A 13,402-nucleotide genomic window follows, 5' to 3' on the forward strand; every position below is an offset into this window, starting at 1 on the left:
TAAAGGGTCTGAATATTTATGCCAATGTGATATTTCTTAATCTTAACACTGTTTATGCTTTGCCATTATAGGTTATTGTTTGTAGATTGATGAGGACAATAGTTTAGAACATTTTTGAAAAAGGCTGTAGTGTAACAATGTGGAAAACATCAAGGGTTCTGAATGGTTTCCGAAGGCACTGTATAGAGAATCAACTGTCAAATGTGAGCATTTCATATTGTGCTTATATGTAACTTGACAACAAAGACTGACTGTCAAAGATGATTAAGTAACATCCTTTGATACCCTTTGGTATCTCTACTACACTCATTGGTTGGTGATACAGTCAACTCCTATACAGTGTATGTAATGGTGGTTTGGTACTGTTGAGAATGTCATCACCAGGCCTAAATTGGAGCATGTACTGCATGTACTGCATGCAGAGTGTAAACAAAGTCAAATGTACTGACTTCATGTTGTATCTGATGACGTGTCAAACATAACTACTGGGACACAGGAAGCTACAATTTCAGGAAATGAGTAGGACTTTTATTCATATGCTAATACAAACAAATAAAATGTGTGTGCGTGCGGGAGGGAGAGGGAGAGGGAGGAAGAAAGAGGGAGAAAGAGGGAGAAAGAGAAAGAGAGAGAGAGAGAGAGAGAGAGAGAGAGAGAGAGAGAGAGAGAGAGAGAGAGAGAGAATGAAGGAGGAAGTTCTGTGCACTGTAGGCTGCTGTATGTGTTACAGTATTTTGTCATGGTGATGTTAAAACGCTTTCTCACAAATCCAGTTGAGTTGGCTGTCACATGACAAGTCGTTCCATGCCTTTAGAGGAAGCTGGTCATTACGTATCTCAACACAGTCCTCGTTCTGAGTAGGAACTGCATTATCAGGTTGTGGGTAATACCAGTACCTACAGGGTAAAAACAGTCAGATATCATGGTTAATACCATTATCTACAAGGTTAAAAACAGTCAGACAAAATAATATAAAGAAATGTTAAATCTTAAAGTTAACTTTGTTGACTGCTGCCATCAATGACAATACCTGGTATATGAAAAGGTTGAATGTAGCCTTATTGACAGATTAGTTATCATCTCTCACCCTGTGATCAGTGGGGTGCCGTCCACCCATTTCCAGATCCCCTCATTATCAGAGTCAGTCAGACCAATCCAGAGTCTCTTGTTGAGGTTGAAGAGAAATGTCTGTTGTTGAGAAACATAAATATATACACACTTATGTTTGATCATATATACCCCCTGCACACCCATATCCTCTCTCTCTCTCTCTCTCTCTCTCTCTCTCTCTCTCTCTCTCTCTCTCTCTCTCTCTCTCTCTCTCTCTCTCTCTCTCTCTCTCTCTCTCTCTCCTCTCTCTCTCTCTCTCTCTCTCTCTCTCTCTCTCTCTCTCTCTCTCTCTCTCTCTCTCTCTCTCTCTCTCTCTCTCTCTCTCTCTCTCTCTCTCTCTCTCTCTCTCTCTCTCTCTCTCTCTCTCTCTCTCTCTCTCTCTCTCTCTCTCTCTCTCTCTCTCTCTCTCTCTCTCTCTCTCTCCTCTGTTCCATATTGCTGTTTATGATCACCAGGTCTGCTCCTCTCTCCAGACAGTCCTCTCTGCTCTCCTTCCAGGTTTTAGTCTTTTTAGTCTCAGTAGACAGGAAGTACCAACTGGATTCAAACTTCTGCCAGCCTTCAGGGCATGTTCGTTCTACAAATTGAAACATTAATTTCCTTCAACTGATCACCCTGGATACTTAATGAAAGAACACAGACAAATGATCAGGTGTGTGTTGTTACTGATAATTTATGACTGTAGTTTTACTCACTGAGATTGGTCAGCCTCATTTTAAGAAACGCTTTCTCAGTCTGTAGCTGTTCTCTCTCATTCGTCAGGTTGTTGTATCTGGTCTGTAGCTGGTCTCTCTTTTGAGTCAGGTTGTTGTAACTGGCCTGTAGCTGGTCTTTCTCTTTAGTCAGGTTATTGTAACTGGTCTGTAGCTGGTCTCTCTCTGCAGATGAGTTCTTTGAGACGTTTCTGTCTGCAACAACAATAAAGAAGAAACTGCTCACTAAAATAGATCACATCAGAACTACTAAAGCTGAATTATAAGAACTACATATACACTGAACCAAAATATAAACGCTACATGTAAAGTGTTGGTCACATGTACGTTCATACGTGTGTCATAAGTGCACAAATGTGTTAACATTCATGTTAGTGAGCATGATCATTATACAGATGTACCTTGTGCTCGGGACAATAAAAAGTCACTTTAAAATTTGCAGTTTTTTTTTGTCCCACACAATGCCACAGATGTCTGGGTCTGTTCAAGTTTTGAAGGTGCATGCAACTGGCATGCTAACTGCAGGAATGTCCACCAGAGCTGAATGTTCATTCCTCTAACATAAGCTAACTCTAATGTCGTTTTAGAGAATTTTTGCAGCCCAGGATCTCCATATCAGGCTTCTTCACCTGTTGGATCGTCTGAGTGAGGGTGCTGAGGAGTATTTCTGTATGTAATAAAGCCCTTTTGGAATCTGGCTGCCACGTGTATGCGCAGACCAGCTGGCTGGTGTGTTTACGGACATATTCAATCAATCCGTATCCCAGTCTGCTGTCCCCACATGCTTCAAGAGGGCCACCCTTGTCCCTGTTCCCAAGAAGGCTAAGGTAACTGAGCTAAACGACTACCTCCCAGTAGCACTCATTTCCGTCATCATGAAAAGGTTTGAGAGACTAGTCAAGGACCATATCACCTCCACCCTACCTAATATCCCTAGACCCACTCAAATTTGCTTACCGCCCAAATAGGTCCAAAGACGATGCAATCTCAACCACACTGCACACTACCCTAACCCTAACCCATATGGACAAGAGGAATACAATAATAATAATAATAATATATGCCATTTAGCAGACGCTTTTATCCAAAGCGACTTACAGTCATGTGTGCATACATTCTACGTATGGGTGGTCCCGGGAATCGAACCCACTACCCTGGCGTTACAAGCACCATGCTCTACCAACTGAGCTACAGGACCAACTACCTTTGTGAGAACGCTGTTCATCGACTACAGCTCAGCATTTAACACCATAGTACCCTCCAACCTCGTCATCAAGCTCAAGACCCTGGGTCACAACTCCGCCCTGTGCAACTGGGTACTGGACTTCCTGACGGGCCGCCCCCAGGTGGTGAGGGTAGGTAACAACATCTCCACCCCGCTGATCCTCAACACTGGGGCTCCACAAGGGTGCGTTCTGAGCCCTCTCCTGTACTCCCTGTTCACCCACGACTGCGTGGCCATGCACGCCTCCAACTCAACTCAAGTTTGCGGACGACACGACAGTGGTAGGCTTGATTACCAACAACGACGAGACGGCCTACAGGGAGGAGGTGAGGGACCTCGGAGTTGTGTCTAATGTACTGACCTCATGTTGTGTCTAATGTACTGACTACATGTTGTGTCTAATGTCCTGACCTCATGTTGTGTCTAATGTACTGACCTCATGTTGTGTCTAATGTACTGACCTCATGTTGTGTCTAATGTACGGACCTCATGTTGTGTCTACTGTCCTGACCTCATGTTGTGTCTACTGTCCTGGCCGCATGTTGTGTCTAATGTACTGACCTCATGTTGTGTCTAATGTACTGACCTCATGTTGTGTCTACTGTCCTGACCTCATGTTGTGTCTAATGTACTGACCTCATGTTGTGTCTAATGTACTGACCTCATGTTGTGTCTACTGTCCTGACCTCATGTTGTGTCTAATGTTCGGACCTCATGTTGCGTCTAATGTTCGGACCTCATGTTGTGTCTAATGTACTGACCTCATGTTGTGTCTAATGTACTGACCTCATGTTGTGTCTCCTGTCCTGACCTCATGTTGTGTCTAATGTACTGACCTCATGTTGTGTCTAATGTACTGACCTCATGTTGTGTCTAATGTACTGACCTCATGTTGTGTCTAATGTACTGACCTCATGTTGTGTCTCCTGTCCTGACCTCATGTTGTGTCTAATGTACTGACCTCATGTTGCGTCTAATGTTCGGACCTCATGTTGTGTCTCCTGTCCTGACCTCATGTTGCGTCTAATGTATGGACCTCATGTTGTCCAATGTTCTGGGGGGGTGGGGTTTGGGGTCCTACAGCATTGTGTTTTCATTGTTGATTGAAAACACATTTAACAACAAGTCTGTTGTACTGACTCCATGTTGTATCTGATGATGTGTGAAACATACAGTAACTACTGGGACACTAAAGCCACAATCAGGAAATAAGTAGGAAACATTTTCATATGCAAATACAAACCATGTAGTGTGTGTGTGTGTGTGTGTGTGTGTGTGTGTGTGTGTGTGTGTGTGTGTGTGTGTGTGTGTGTGTGTGTGTGTGTGTGTGTGTGTGTGTGTGTGTGTGTGTGTGTGTGTGTGTGTGTGTGTGTGTGTGTGTGTGTGTGTGTGTGTGTGTGTGTGTGTGTCCATCTCCAGGTCTCCTCTTCATCTGTGTCAGTCAGGCCAATCCAGGCTCTCTTGTTAATGTTGAAGAGAAATGTATGTTGTTGAGAAAGATGTAATTAACTACAAATGGTCTGTATGTGTAAAATAAGATACACTACTGACTAAGGAATGTTAGTCCAGACCCCCATCCTCATCCCCCTCTGTCTCTCACACCTGTTCCTGTTCTCTGTTAATGATCACCAGAGGCCTCATCAGCCGCAGACAGACACAAATCTGTTAGTAAACCATGCATAGCGTCATTTCCACTCAAAGTCTGATATTTATATGAACGTTTGCTAGAATTTACACACAGACATGACCATTTATGGGAACAATGAGTGCCAAGTGGTGGAACAAGGGAACTGCTTGTCAAGAATGGGGACAATATATGTTGAGATTGTGTGAGTAATAATGTAGTTCTACTTCCATTGTGAATTAATGAAACAGATCTTGACAGACTAAATATAATTTCACCACATCAGTGCATTTGTTAGGATAATAATCAATATAAAGTAGGGTAATATGTTCAATTAGAGACACATGTTAAAGTGAAACCATTGTAGAAATACTCTAAGACTGAGATAATGGAATTAGAGATGCCTGATGTTGCTCTGTTAGGTTTGTCACACACTGCATTCAGCAGAGCTCGTTTTTAGAGACTTTTTTTTACAGAAAGTCATATATGGCTCATCATATATCATTTCCCAAAACCAATCGTATTGGATATTTTCGGGGATTTTAAGACCTACCTGAGAAAGGCAAAAACATGTCAATCCGGTGCACGTCAAGTGCCATCCTTTTCAGCGGGAGGCCGGGAGCTTACCGATCGGCATCTGACATCCTTGTATGAGCCATTGTTTGGATTTAGCTAAATAATCTGTAACATACAATATCCATAAGTCATCGTGCAACAGGTTTAAATCAAGAGGGGTTTCTTTGCCATCAATGGATTTCCAATTACAAATGTATCAGTAGACAGCACCCACATGACCATCCCAAAACCAGTTCAACTATGTGAACAGAAAAGGCTTCCACTCTTAAACTTCTTGATGCACCCATCCCGTTACTGGGATAATTTTCATCAACATCCACTGAATTGCAGATTGCCAAATTCAAATTAAATTTTAAATGGAGTGAAGGCAGGCAATGGAACAGAGAGCTTTCAGGAAAAACAGCACTTCAGGGTTGGATTTTCCTCAGGTTTTCGCCTGCAATATCAGTTATGTTGTACTCACAGACAATATTTTGACAGTTTTGGAAACTTTAGAGTGTTTTCTATCCTAATCGGATACTTGTATGCTTTTTCTAGATTCTGGGCCTAAGAAATAGGCAGTTTCATTTGGGTATGTTTTTCATCCAAACATCAAAATACTTCCCCCTACACTCAACAGGTTTAATGTGCAGGTTAAATAACAACAACAAAAAACGCTGCTGAATGTGCTGGCAGGTTGGAACGCACACTCGTTCATTCTGTTCATGGTGGCGTATACACCTACAGTAAGGAGCTGTTGAGGATGGATGCCTTATTGGTGAATGTTGCCTACTCATTTCAAGTAAATTTGTCTTTGCTAAAGCAACTTGAATTGTCCTGATGGACCACTCTTTGTAGCTATGTTTTTATTTTTACTGGTCAAACCACAACTGATGAGACAAATAAAACCTTTTGGTTGACCTCAATATCTGACACTAGCACCTGTATTGCAGTCTGGATTATTATCATTCTAAGCCTCTTTTGGTTGTGCCTTTGTAGGCTATTTCATGACATTGTATATTCTGGCGTTGTATATTCCCATAGGCTTTAAAGGGTTTATTTTGACCATATATACAGTGGGGCAAAAACGTTTTTAGTCGGCCACCAATTGTGCAAGTTCTCCCCCTTAAAAAGATGATCGAGGCCTGTAAGTTTCATCACAGGTACACTTCAACTATGATGGACAAAATGTGAAGCAAAACATCCAGAAAATCACATTGTAGGATTTTTTTATGAATTTATTTGCATATTATGGTGGAAAATAAGTATTTGGTCACCTACAAACAAGCAAGATTTCTGACTCTCACAGACCTGTAACTTCTTCTTTAAGAGGCTCCTCTGTCCTCCACTCGTTACCTGTATTAATGGCACCTGTTTGAACTTATTATCAGTATAAAAGACACCTGTCCACAACCGCAAACAGTCACACTCCAAACTCCTCTATGGGCAAGACCAAAGAGCTGTAAAAGGACACCAGAAACAAAATTGTAGACCTGCACCAGGCTGGGAAGACTGAATCTGCAATAGGTAAGCAGCTTGGTTTGAAGAAATCAACTGTGGGAGCAATTATTACGAAATGGAAGATATACAAGACCACTGATAAGCTCCCTCGGTCTGGGGCTCCACGCAAGATCTAACCCCGTGGGGTCAAAATGATCACAAGAACAGTGAGCAAAAATCCTAGAACCACACGGGGGGACCTAGTGAATGACTTGCAGAGAGCTGGGAACAAAGTAACAAAGCCTACCATCAGTAACACACTACGCTGACAGGGACTCAAATCCTGCAGTGCCAGACGTGTCCCCCTGCTTAATCCAGTACATGTCCAGGCCCGTCTGAAGTTTGCTAGAGAGCATTTGGATGATCCAGAAGAAGATTGGGAGAATGTCATATGGTCAGATGAAACCAAAATAGAACTTTTTGGTAAAAACTCAACTCGTCGTGTTTGGAGGACAAAGAATGCTGAGTTGCATCCAAAGAACACCATACCTACTGTGAAGCATGGGGGTGGAAACATCACGCTTTGGGGCTGTTTTTCTGCAAAGGGACCAGGACGACTGAGCCGTGTAAAGGAAAGAATGAATGGGGCCATGTATTGTGAGATTTTGAGTGAAAACCTCCTTCCATCAGCAAGGGCATTGAAGATGAAATGTGGCTGGGTCTTTCAGCATGACAATGATCCCAAACACACCGCCCGGGCAACAAAGGAGTGGCTTCGTAAGAAGCATTTCAAGGTCCTGGAATGGCCTAGCTAGTCTCCAGATCTCAACCCCATAGAAAATCTTTGGAGGGAGTTGAAAGTCTGTGTAACCCAGCAACAGCCCCATTACATCACTGCTCTAGAGGAGATCTGCATGGAGGAATGGGCCATAATACCAGCAACAGTGTGTGAAAACCTTGTGAAGACTTACAGAAAACGTTTGACATCTGTCATTGCCAACAAAGGGTATATTGAGATATAAGTATTGAGATAAACTTTTGTTTACCCGGAGGCCAGCCGCACCAATATTTGTCTGAGGAAACACCATACACCTGGTGACTGTGTCAGCGTGCACTGCGCCCAGCCCGCCACAGGAGTTGCTACAGCGTGACGGGACAAGGATCTACTGTCCATACTCTCCCCTAACCCGGATGACGCTGGGCCAATTGTGCGCCGCCCCATGGGTTTCCCGGTCGCGGGTGGCTGAGACAGAGCCTGGATTCAAACCTAGAATCTCTAGTGTCACAGCTAGCACTGTGATGCAGTGCTTTAGACCACTGTGCCACTCGGGAGGCCGTAGCTGGCCTTTCTGCACATGTGTTGAGGTACTGCTCTCACCGTCTCTCAGCGTGTCTGAACTAATGTATCCACAATCCTCTCCTCCATCTCACCTCTGTCAAACCTTATTAGTCATATCTCGCTTGGTATAGATGGACTCAAACTCAGTCCTGGGGCCCCCTTGGGTGCACGTTTTAGTTTTTGCCGTAGCACTACACAGCCGATTCAAATAACAGGACCGAGTTTGGGAACCCTGCCTTAAAGTACACAAGACAATTTCAGTGGTTCAGGAGAGTATCTCTGCCCAGTGTCTGAGTCTGAAGCTTACTGCTTTTGACCCTGTTGTAGGTGGTGGGGGTTATCCACAGAGCACAGGAAGTGTCAAATATCAAAAGAGGTGATGGAACCTGGACAAAAATATTTCACCATACAGGGAATATGGTGCCATTTGAGATATACCCTTAATGTCATTATTCACATTCCATGTAGGCCTTATGCACTGCATCTGTCCTGAAAACACAGACCACTTTTTGTCCATGAATAGATGGTCACCACAAGTACAACAGGACATCTATACAGAAAAATGCTTAATTTTAAACATCAAGAACATTATTTTATTTAATCATAAAACATTTAGAATTAGTTAAAATTAAGAGAAGGTTAGGGTCAAGGTAAGGGTCAGTTTTAGGTTTTGTCTATAATCTGCTTGTCAATGGGATGCTGGTCAGAAAAGTCCCTCATGTACCTACTTTCATAAGTGTTTATCTCCACCTACTGGCTATTTTCTAAATGCTCAGTTTATTCCTTCTATTACTGTTACCTTGACCCATAGAGATAGATAGAGGACATCTTTGTATCAAGCTCCAGTTGAAATGTCATTCTAAGTTCTAAGTTGTCTGATGAGAGATGTAAATAAGAGTGTGTACAGTGTCATTGTAGATCAGAGACCATAAGTCTCAGAGGTGTAAACCTAATAATCAACTGTGAAAGTTAATCATGTTTTATGTTTTTGTTAATTTAGAAGTAATTTCCAAGTTTATATCATGTTGAACAGTATGGAATTATTGTTCAACATTCATTAGGGGTGATGATGGGTTCTACATTTGAAATATATACAATCCTTGTTCATGGTACTGAGGGAGAGAGGGGAATGCAGAACGTTTACATTCTGTCAGAACATGTTATTGATTGACATCAGGTATCCTATGGAAAGGAGAAGGTCCACAGTCTGGTTTGAGTTACTGGGTTGTAATTTGAAATACTTGCTAAACCAGACGTTAATGGTTATCTGTAGGAGGAATGTATATGTTGGGGTCGATGGAGGTCGAATATGAACCAGGGGCTTGGAATGTTACTAAGGGAAAGGCAATCACATGGTTGCACTCACAGATAAGGGTGGAGAGCTGTGGATTAGTGAGGAATGGAGGATGAGGTCAGCTCAGGTCACAGTAAGGGAGAAGGAACAGTTTATTAGCCAAATCACTTTTAACTTCCTGCTTTGCAATAAAGATGTAATGTTTAGAGGTAAGGAGGAGACTCCACCTAAACTGAGGTATACATGCTTGTGCTGTTGGGAACATGTATTTTTCAGCTGTCTCACCCATTGGGTGAATAAACTTGGTTTGAGCTTTTCCTAGTTGCCTGTTAATGTTTACTCTGTTTATTTAGTACCTAACAATTCAATAACCTGGTCATTGATGTGGTCATCCATCTTAACTAACTGTATGATTACCTTTCTAACTGACTCCTAATGGTAATATCTACTGTATGATTACCTTTCTAACTGACTCCTAATGGTAATATATCTACTGTATGATTACCTTTCTAACTGACTCCTAATGGTAATATCTACTGTATGATTACCTTTCTAACTGACTCCTAATGGTAATATCTACTGTATGATTACCTTTCTAACTGTCTCCTAATGGTAATATCTACTGTATGATTACCTTTCTAACTGACTCCTAATGGTAATAAGAACTGTATGATTACCTTTCTAACTGACTCCTAATGGTAATATATCTACTGTATGATTACCTTTCTAACTGACTCCTAATGGTAATATCTACTGTATGACTACCTTTCTAACTGACTCCTAATGGTAATATATCTACTGTATGATTACCTTTCTAACTGACTCCTAATGGTAATATCTACTGTATGATTACCTTTCTAACTGACTCTTAATGGTAATATCTACTGTATGATTCTAACTGTACTGACAAGTAGCTATGTAGTTGGTCTAATGGGCCTCTCCACCAGGTACCTCCCTGATATATGTCTTCGGTCCAAAACAGTTGATAGAATGTCTTCAGTGTCCAATCACCTTCAAGCAGGAAGTTATACTTTGCAAGGTTATACTGTTTGTGGCATCGTTCATATGGAAGTCATGTGATGGCTTGCACTTGATGGCCATAAAGTCATATTGAGAAGTGTGTGTGGGAAATATGAGTATTAATTATTTTCCTGATTCATAAGCATATAAATCTCTCTCTCTCTCTTTCTCACACCTGCTCCTCTCTGCTGTTTATGATCACCAGGTCTGCTCCTCTCTCCAGACAGTCCTGTCTGCTGCAAGCCCAGGTTTTCTCAGTAGACAGGAAGTAACATCTGAATCCCAACAGCCTCCATCCTTCAGGACACCTCAACACGGTCCTCATCGTTGGGACTGCAATGTCCCTCTCTTCCACCAGTGTTCTAGTACCTACATACAACACACACATTGTCCACCATATTGGTTTTTAAATATTCTCATCTGGATTGCGTTCAAATAATATCTCCTTTCTCTGAAAGTGTTTGTTTGTCCAGTAATTCCAACAAATCCAACAAATCTAAAAGCATTGGGTTGGTGTAGGTATGGGCACTAGAGTGAATTCCCATGTACCAGTCATTTCCATTCAAATCCATGAAGGGAAGTGAACAGGTGCACACACCTGGAGGATTTAGAGATTATTGTGACAAGTTTCCTTCAGGACAGGTTTTCCTGATTTTCAGACAACTGTTTAGCTCTGTTGGAGAAATCTTCTTCATGTCACACAACAAATTCTAACGCGATATTTAATTAACTGGTACACTACACCTCAATGAACTAGTTTGAGGAATATGGTGGAAACTCCATCCAGCCATGTTTGCACCAATCCAGTGCACACTTCTGGAGAAGGGGAGAGAATCAGAATTCAGCCAGTGTCTAAGTGTACACCACAAGTGCACACATCAGGAGAAAGATGGTTAGAGTAGATGAATGGAGTCCTAGTTACTCAGTAACATCTATCTTCCTGTTGAGGGGGACGTGCATGTTGTTGTTAACCATACAGGTTTTCACAGCAACAGGAAGTACACAGTGGCCAGTTTAATAGGACTATATGAACATATAAATAACTTTCAGCAGTTAGTATACATCCTAAAATACACCTTAGGAGCCTCCATCATTTCAGAACATTTAACCTGGAACACATGTCATGTATAAGTTTCCACACATAAATCATTTTAATGTTTCAAAACCTTTCCCTTGTGGAGGAAGACACCATCGTTTGGAAGACAAGATGTTTTCTATTTTAAAAAGAAAATATTATTATTAATCTGTTTGTTAATTTATTTTACTCAGTTAGGTTTGGAAGACTTGTGTTTGGGGCATTGGACATCGACCAACCTCATTATCTTAAGGTAGAAAGTGTATGTGGCAAGTGGAGGGATAAAAACCATTGGTTTAAACTTCCATGTGTGTCTCTCTATGACTACAGTGTACTTACCAGTGTTCTGAGATTCAAGTTGTTTATCTATGCTCCTTGTCCACATTAGCATGAATCTCCTCAGACTGCCCTATATAAAGGCTAATTCTAATTTCTCCCTTAAAATATACTTTGGTACTTTATGGATCTGCACACAGTACAACAGACAGTATATTATCTTGTATATCCTGTTATACTGTCACGGTTTTCATATGGTGAAGAGTCAGACCAAACTGCAGCGTGTCGATTGCGATCCATGTTTATTTAGACAAACGTAAACACGACTAAACACGAACACTACAAAAAACAAACCGAAAACAGCCTATACTTGTGTCCACTAACATCAAACAAGGACATCAAGACACTCAGGACAATCACCCACAATACAACCAAAGAATATGGCTGCCTAAATATGGTTCCCAATCAGAGACAACGATAAACACCTGCCTCTGATTGAGAACCACTTCAGACAGCCATAGACTTTCCTAGAACACCCCACTAAGCTACAACCCCACTAAGCTACACACCACATACAAAAACCCATGTCACACCCTGGCCTGACCAAATACATGAAGAAAAACACAAAATACTTGGACCAGGGCGTGACATATACAGCTGTTTTAGCTTAACAGTCTGTTGTGCCTGAGAACGTACAGTGTCATAGATTTAGGGAGGACTTCACACCTTAACCGGTGGTCTGAACAGACAGCATCCTCCAGGAAGAGACACAACAGCAGATTGACACCATGATGAGTGTGTGGATATGTAGCAGGCAGGTCCACTGGTGCTTGGCGCTTGGTGCTTGGTGTTGCTATTGGTAACCTACACGTTGTACCTTGTACTGTGAAGGTTGTGAGTCATTTTCACCTTTCCTTAGCATTTGTGTTAGTGTGTGTGTGTTTCCTCTTAGAACTGTTCTGCCCTCTGTGTGTCCATGTAACACTGTATTAAGTGTTACATGGACACTGAATCAGGAATCTTGTAGACCTTGTGAAAGAACATTGTTCCTTTATTTATTAATCTGTGACTTTGTTATCCTTAATACTAAAGTGATAAACATAGGTTAAACATAGGTAGCCTACTCAATCACTTTTTATAGCTACCGTTTACAGGCCTCCTGGGCCATATACAGCGTTCCTCACTGAGTTCCTTGAATTCCTATCCTATTCCTAATTCCTCATTTTTCTTGACTTTAATATTCACATGGAAAAGTCCACAGACGCACTCCGGAGCCATCATCGACTCAGTGGGTTTTGTCCAACATGTTTCCGGAGCCACTTACTGCCACAGTCATACATACTCTGGACCTAGTTTTGTCCCGTGGAATACATTTTGTGGATCTTAATGTTTTTCCTCATAATCCTGGACTATCGGACCACAATTTCATTACGTTTGCAATCGCAACAAATAATCTGCTCAGACCCCAACCAAGGATCATCAAAAGCTGTGCTATAAATTCTTGGACATCCCAAAGATTCCTAGATGCCCTTCCAGACTCCCTTCGCCTACCAAAGGACGTAAGAGTACAACAATCTGTTAATCACCTAACTGAGGAACTCAATTTAACCTTGCGCAATACCCTAGATGCAGTCGCAACGCTAAAAACGAAAAACATTTGTCATAAGAAACTAGCTCCCTGGTATACAGAAAATACCCGAGCTCTGAAGCAAGCTTCCAGAAAACTGGAAC

The 13,402-nt window shown here is 41.8% G+C and overlaps 1 protein-coding gene and 1 long non-coding RNA gene across 3 annotated transcripts in view; both read right to left on the reverse strand.

Moving 5' to 3' along the window:
• Positions 1–501: 501 nt before the first annotated feature.
• LOC118375456 (CD209 antigen-like protein C) overlaps positions 502–13,402 on the reverse strand; it is a 34,180-nt gene continuing 21,279 nt past the window's right edge. For both annotated transcript variants that reach the window (XM_052464974.1, XM_052464975.1), the window contains exons 5-6: positions 1,088–1,188; positions 502–896 (exon numbers count right to left, since the gene is read on the reverse strand). In XM_052464974.1, the coding sequence (XP_052320934.1) occupies positions 749–896; positions 1,088–1,188 (249 nt within the window). In that variant the 3' untranslated portion in view covers positions 502–748. The remainder of the gene's footprint in view (positions 897–1,087; positions 1,189–13,402) is intronic.
• LOC127908021 (uncharacterized) lies at positions 9,708–10,191 on the reverse strand. The gene is made up of 3 exons (XR_008065906.1): positions 10,111–10,191; positions 9,806–9,891; positions 9,708–9,760 (listed from the first exon to the last, which is right to left on the reverse strand). It is a non-coding gene; the product is annotated as an uncharacterized LOC127908021 (long non-coding RNA).

The sequence above is a fragment of the Oncorhynchus keta genome, chromosome 16, assembly GCF_023373465.1.
Source record: "Oncorhynchus keta strain PuntledgeMale-10-30-2019 chromosome 16, Oket_V2, whole genome shotgun sequence".
Taxonomy (NCBI): domain Eukaryota; kingdom Metazoa; phylum Chordata; class Actinopteri; order Salmoniformes; family Salmonidae; genus Oncorhynchus; species Oncorhynchus keta.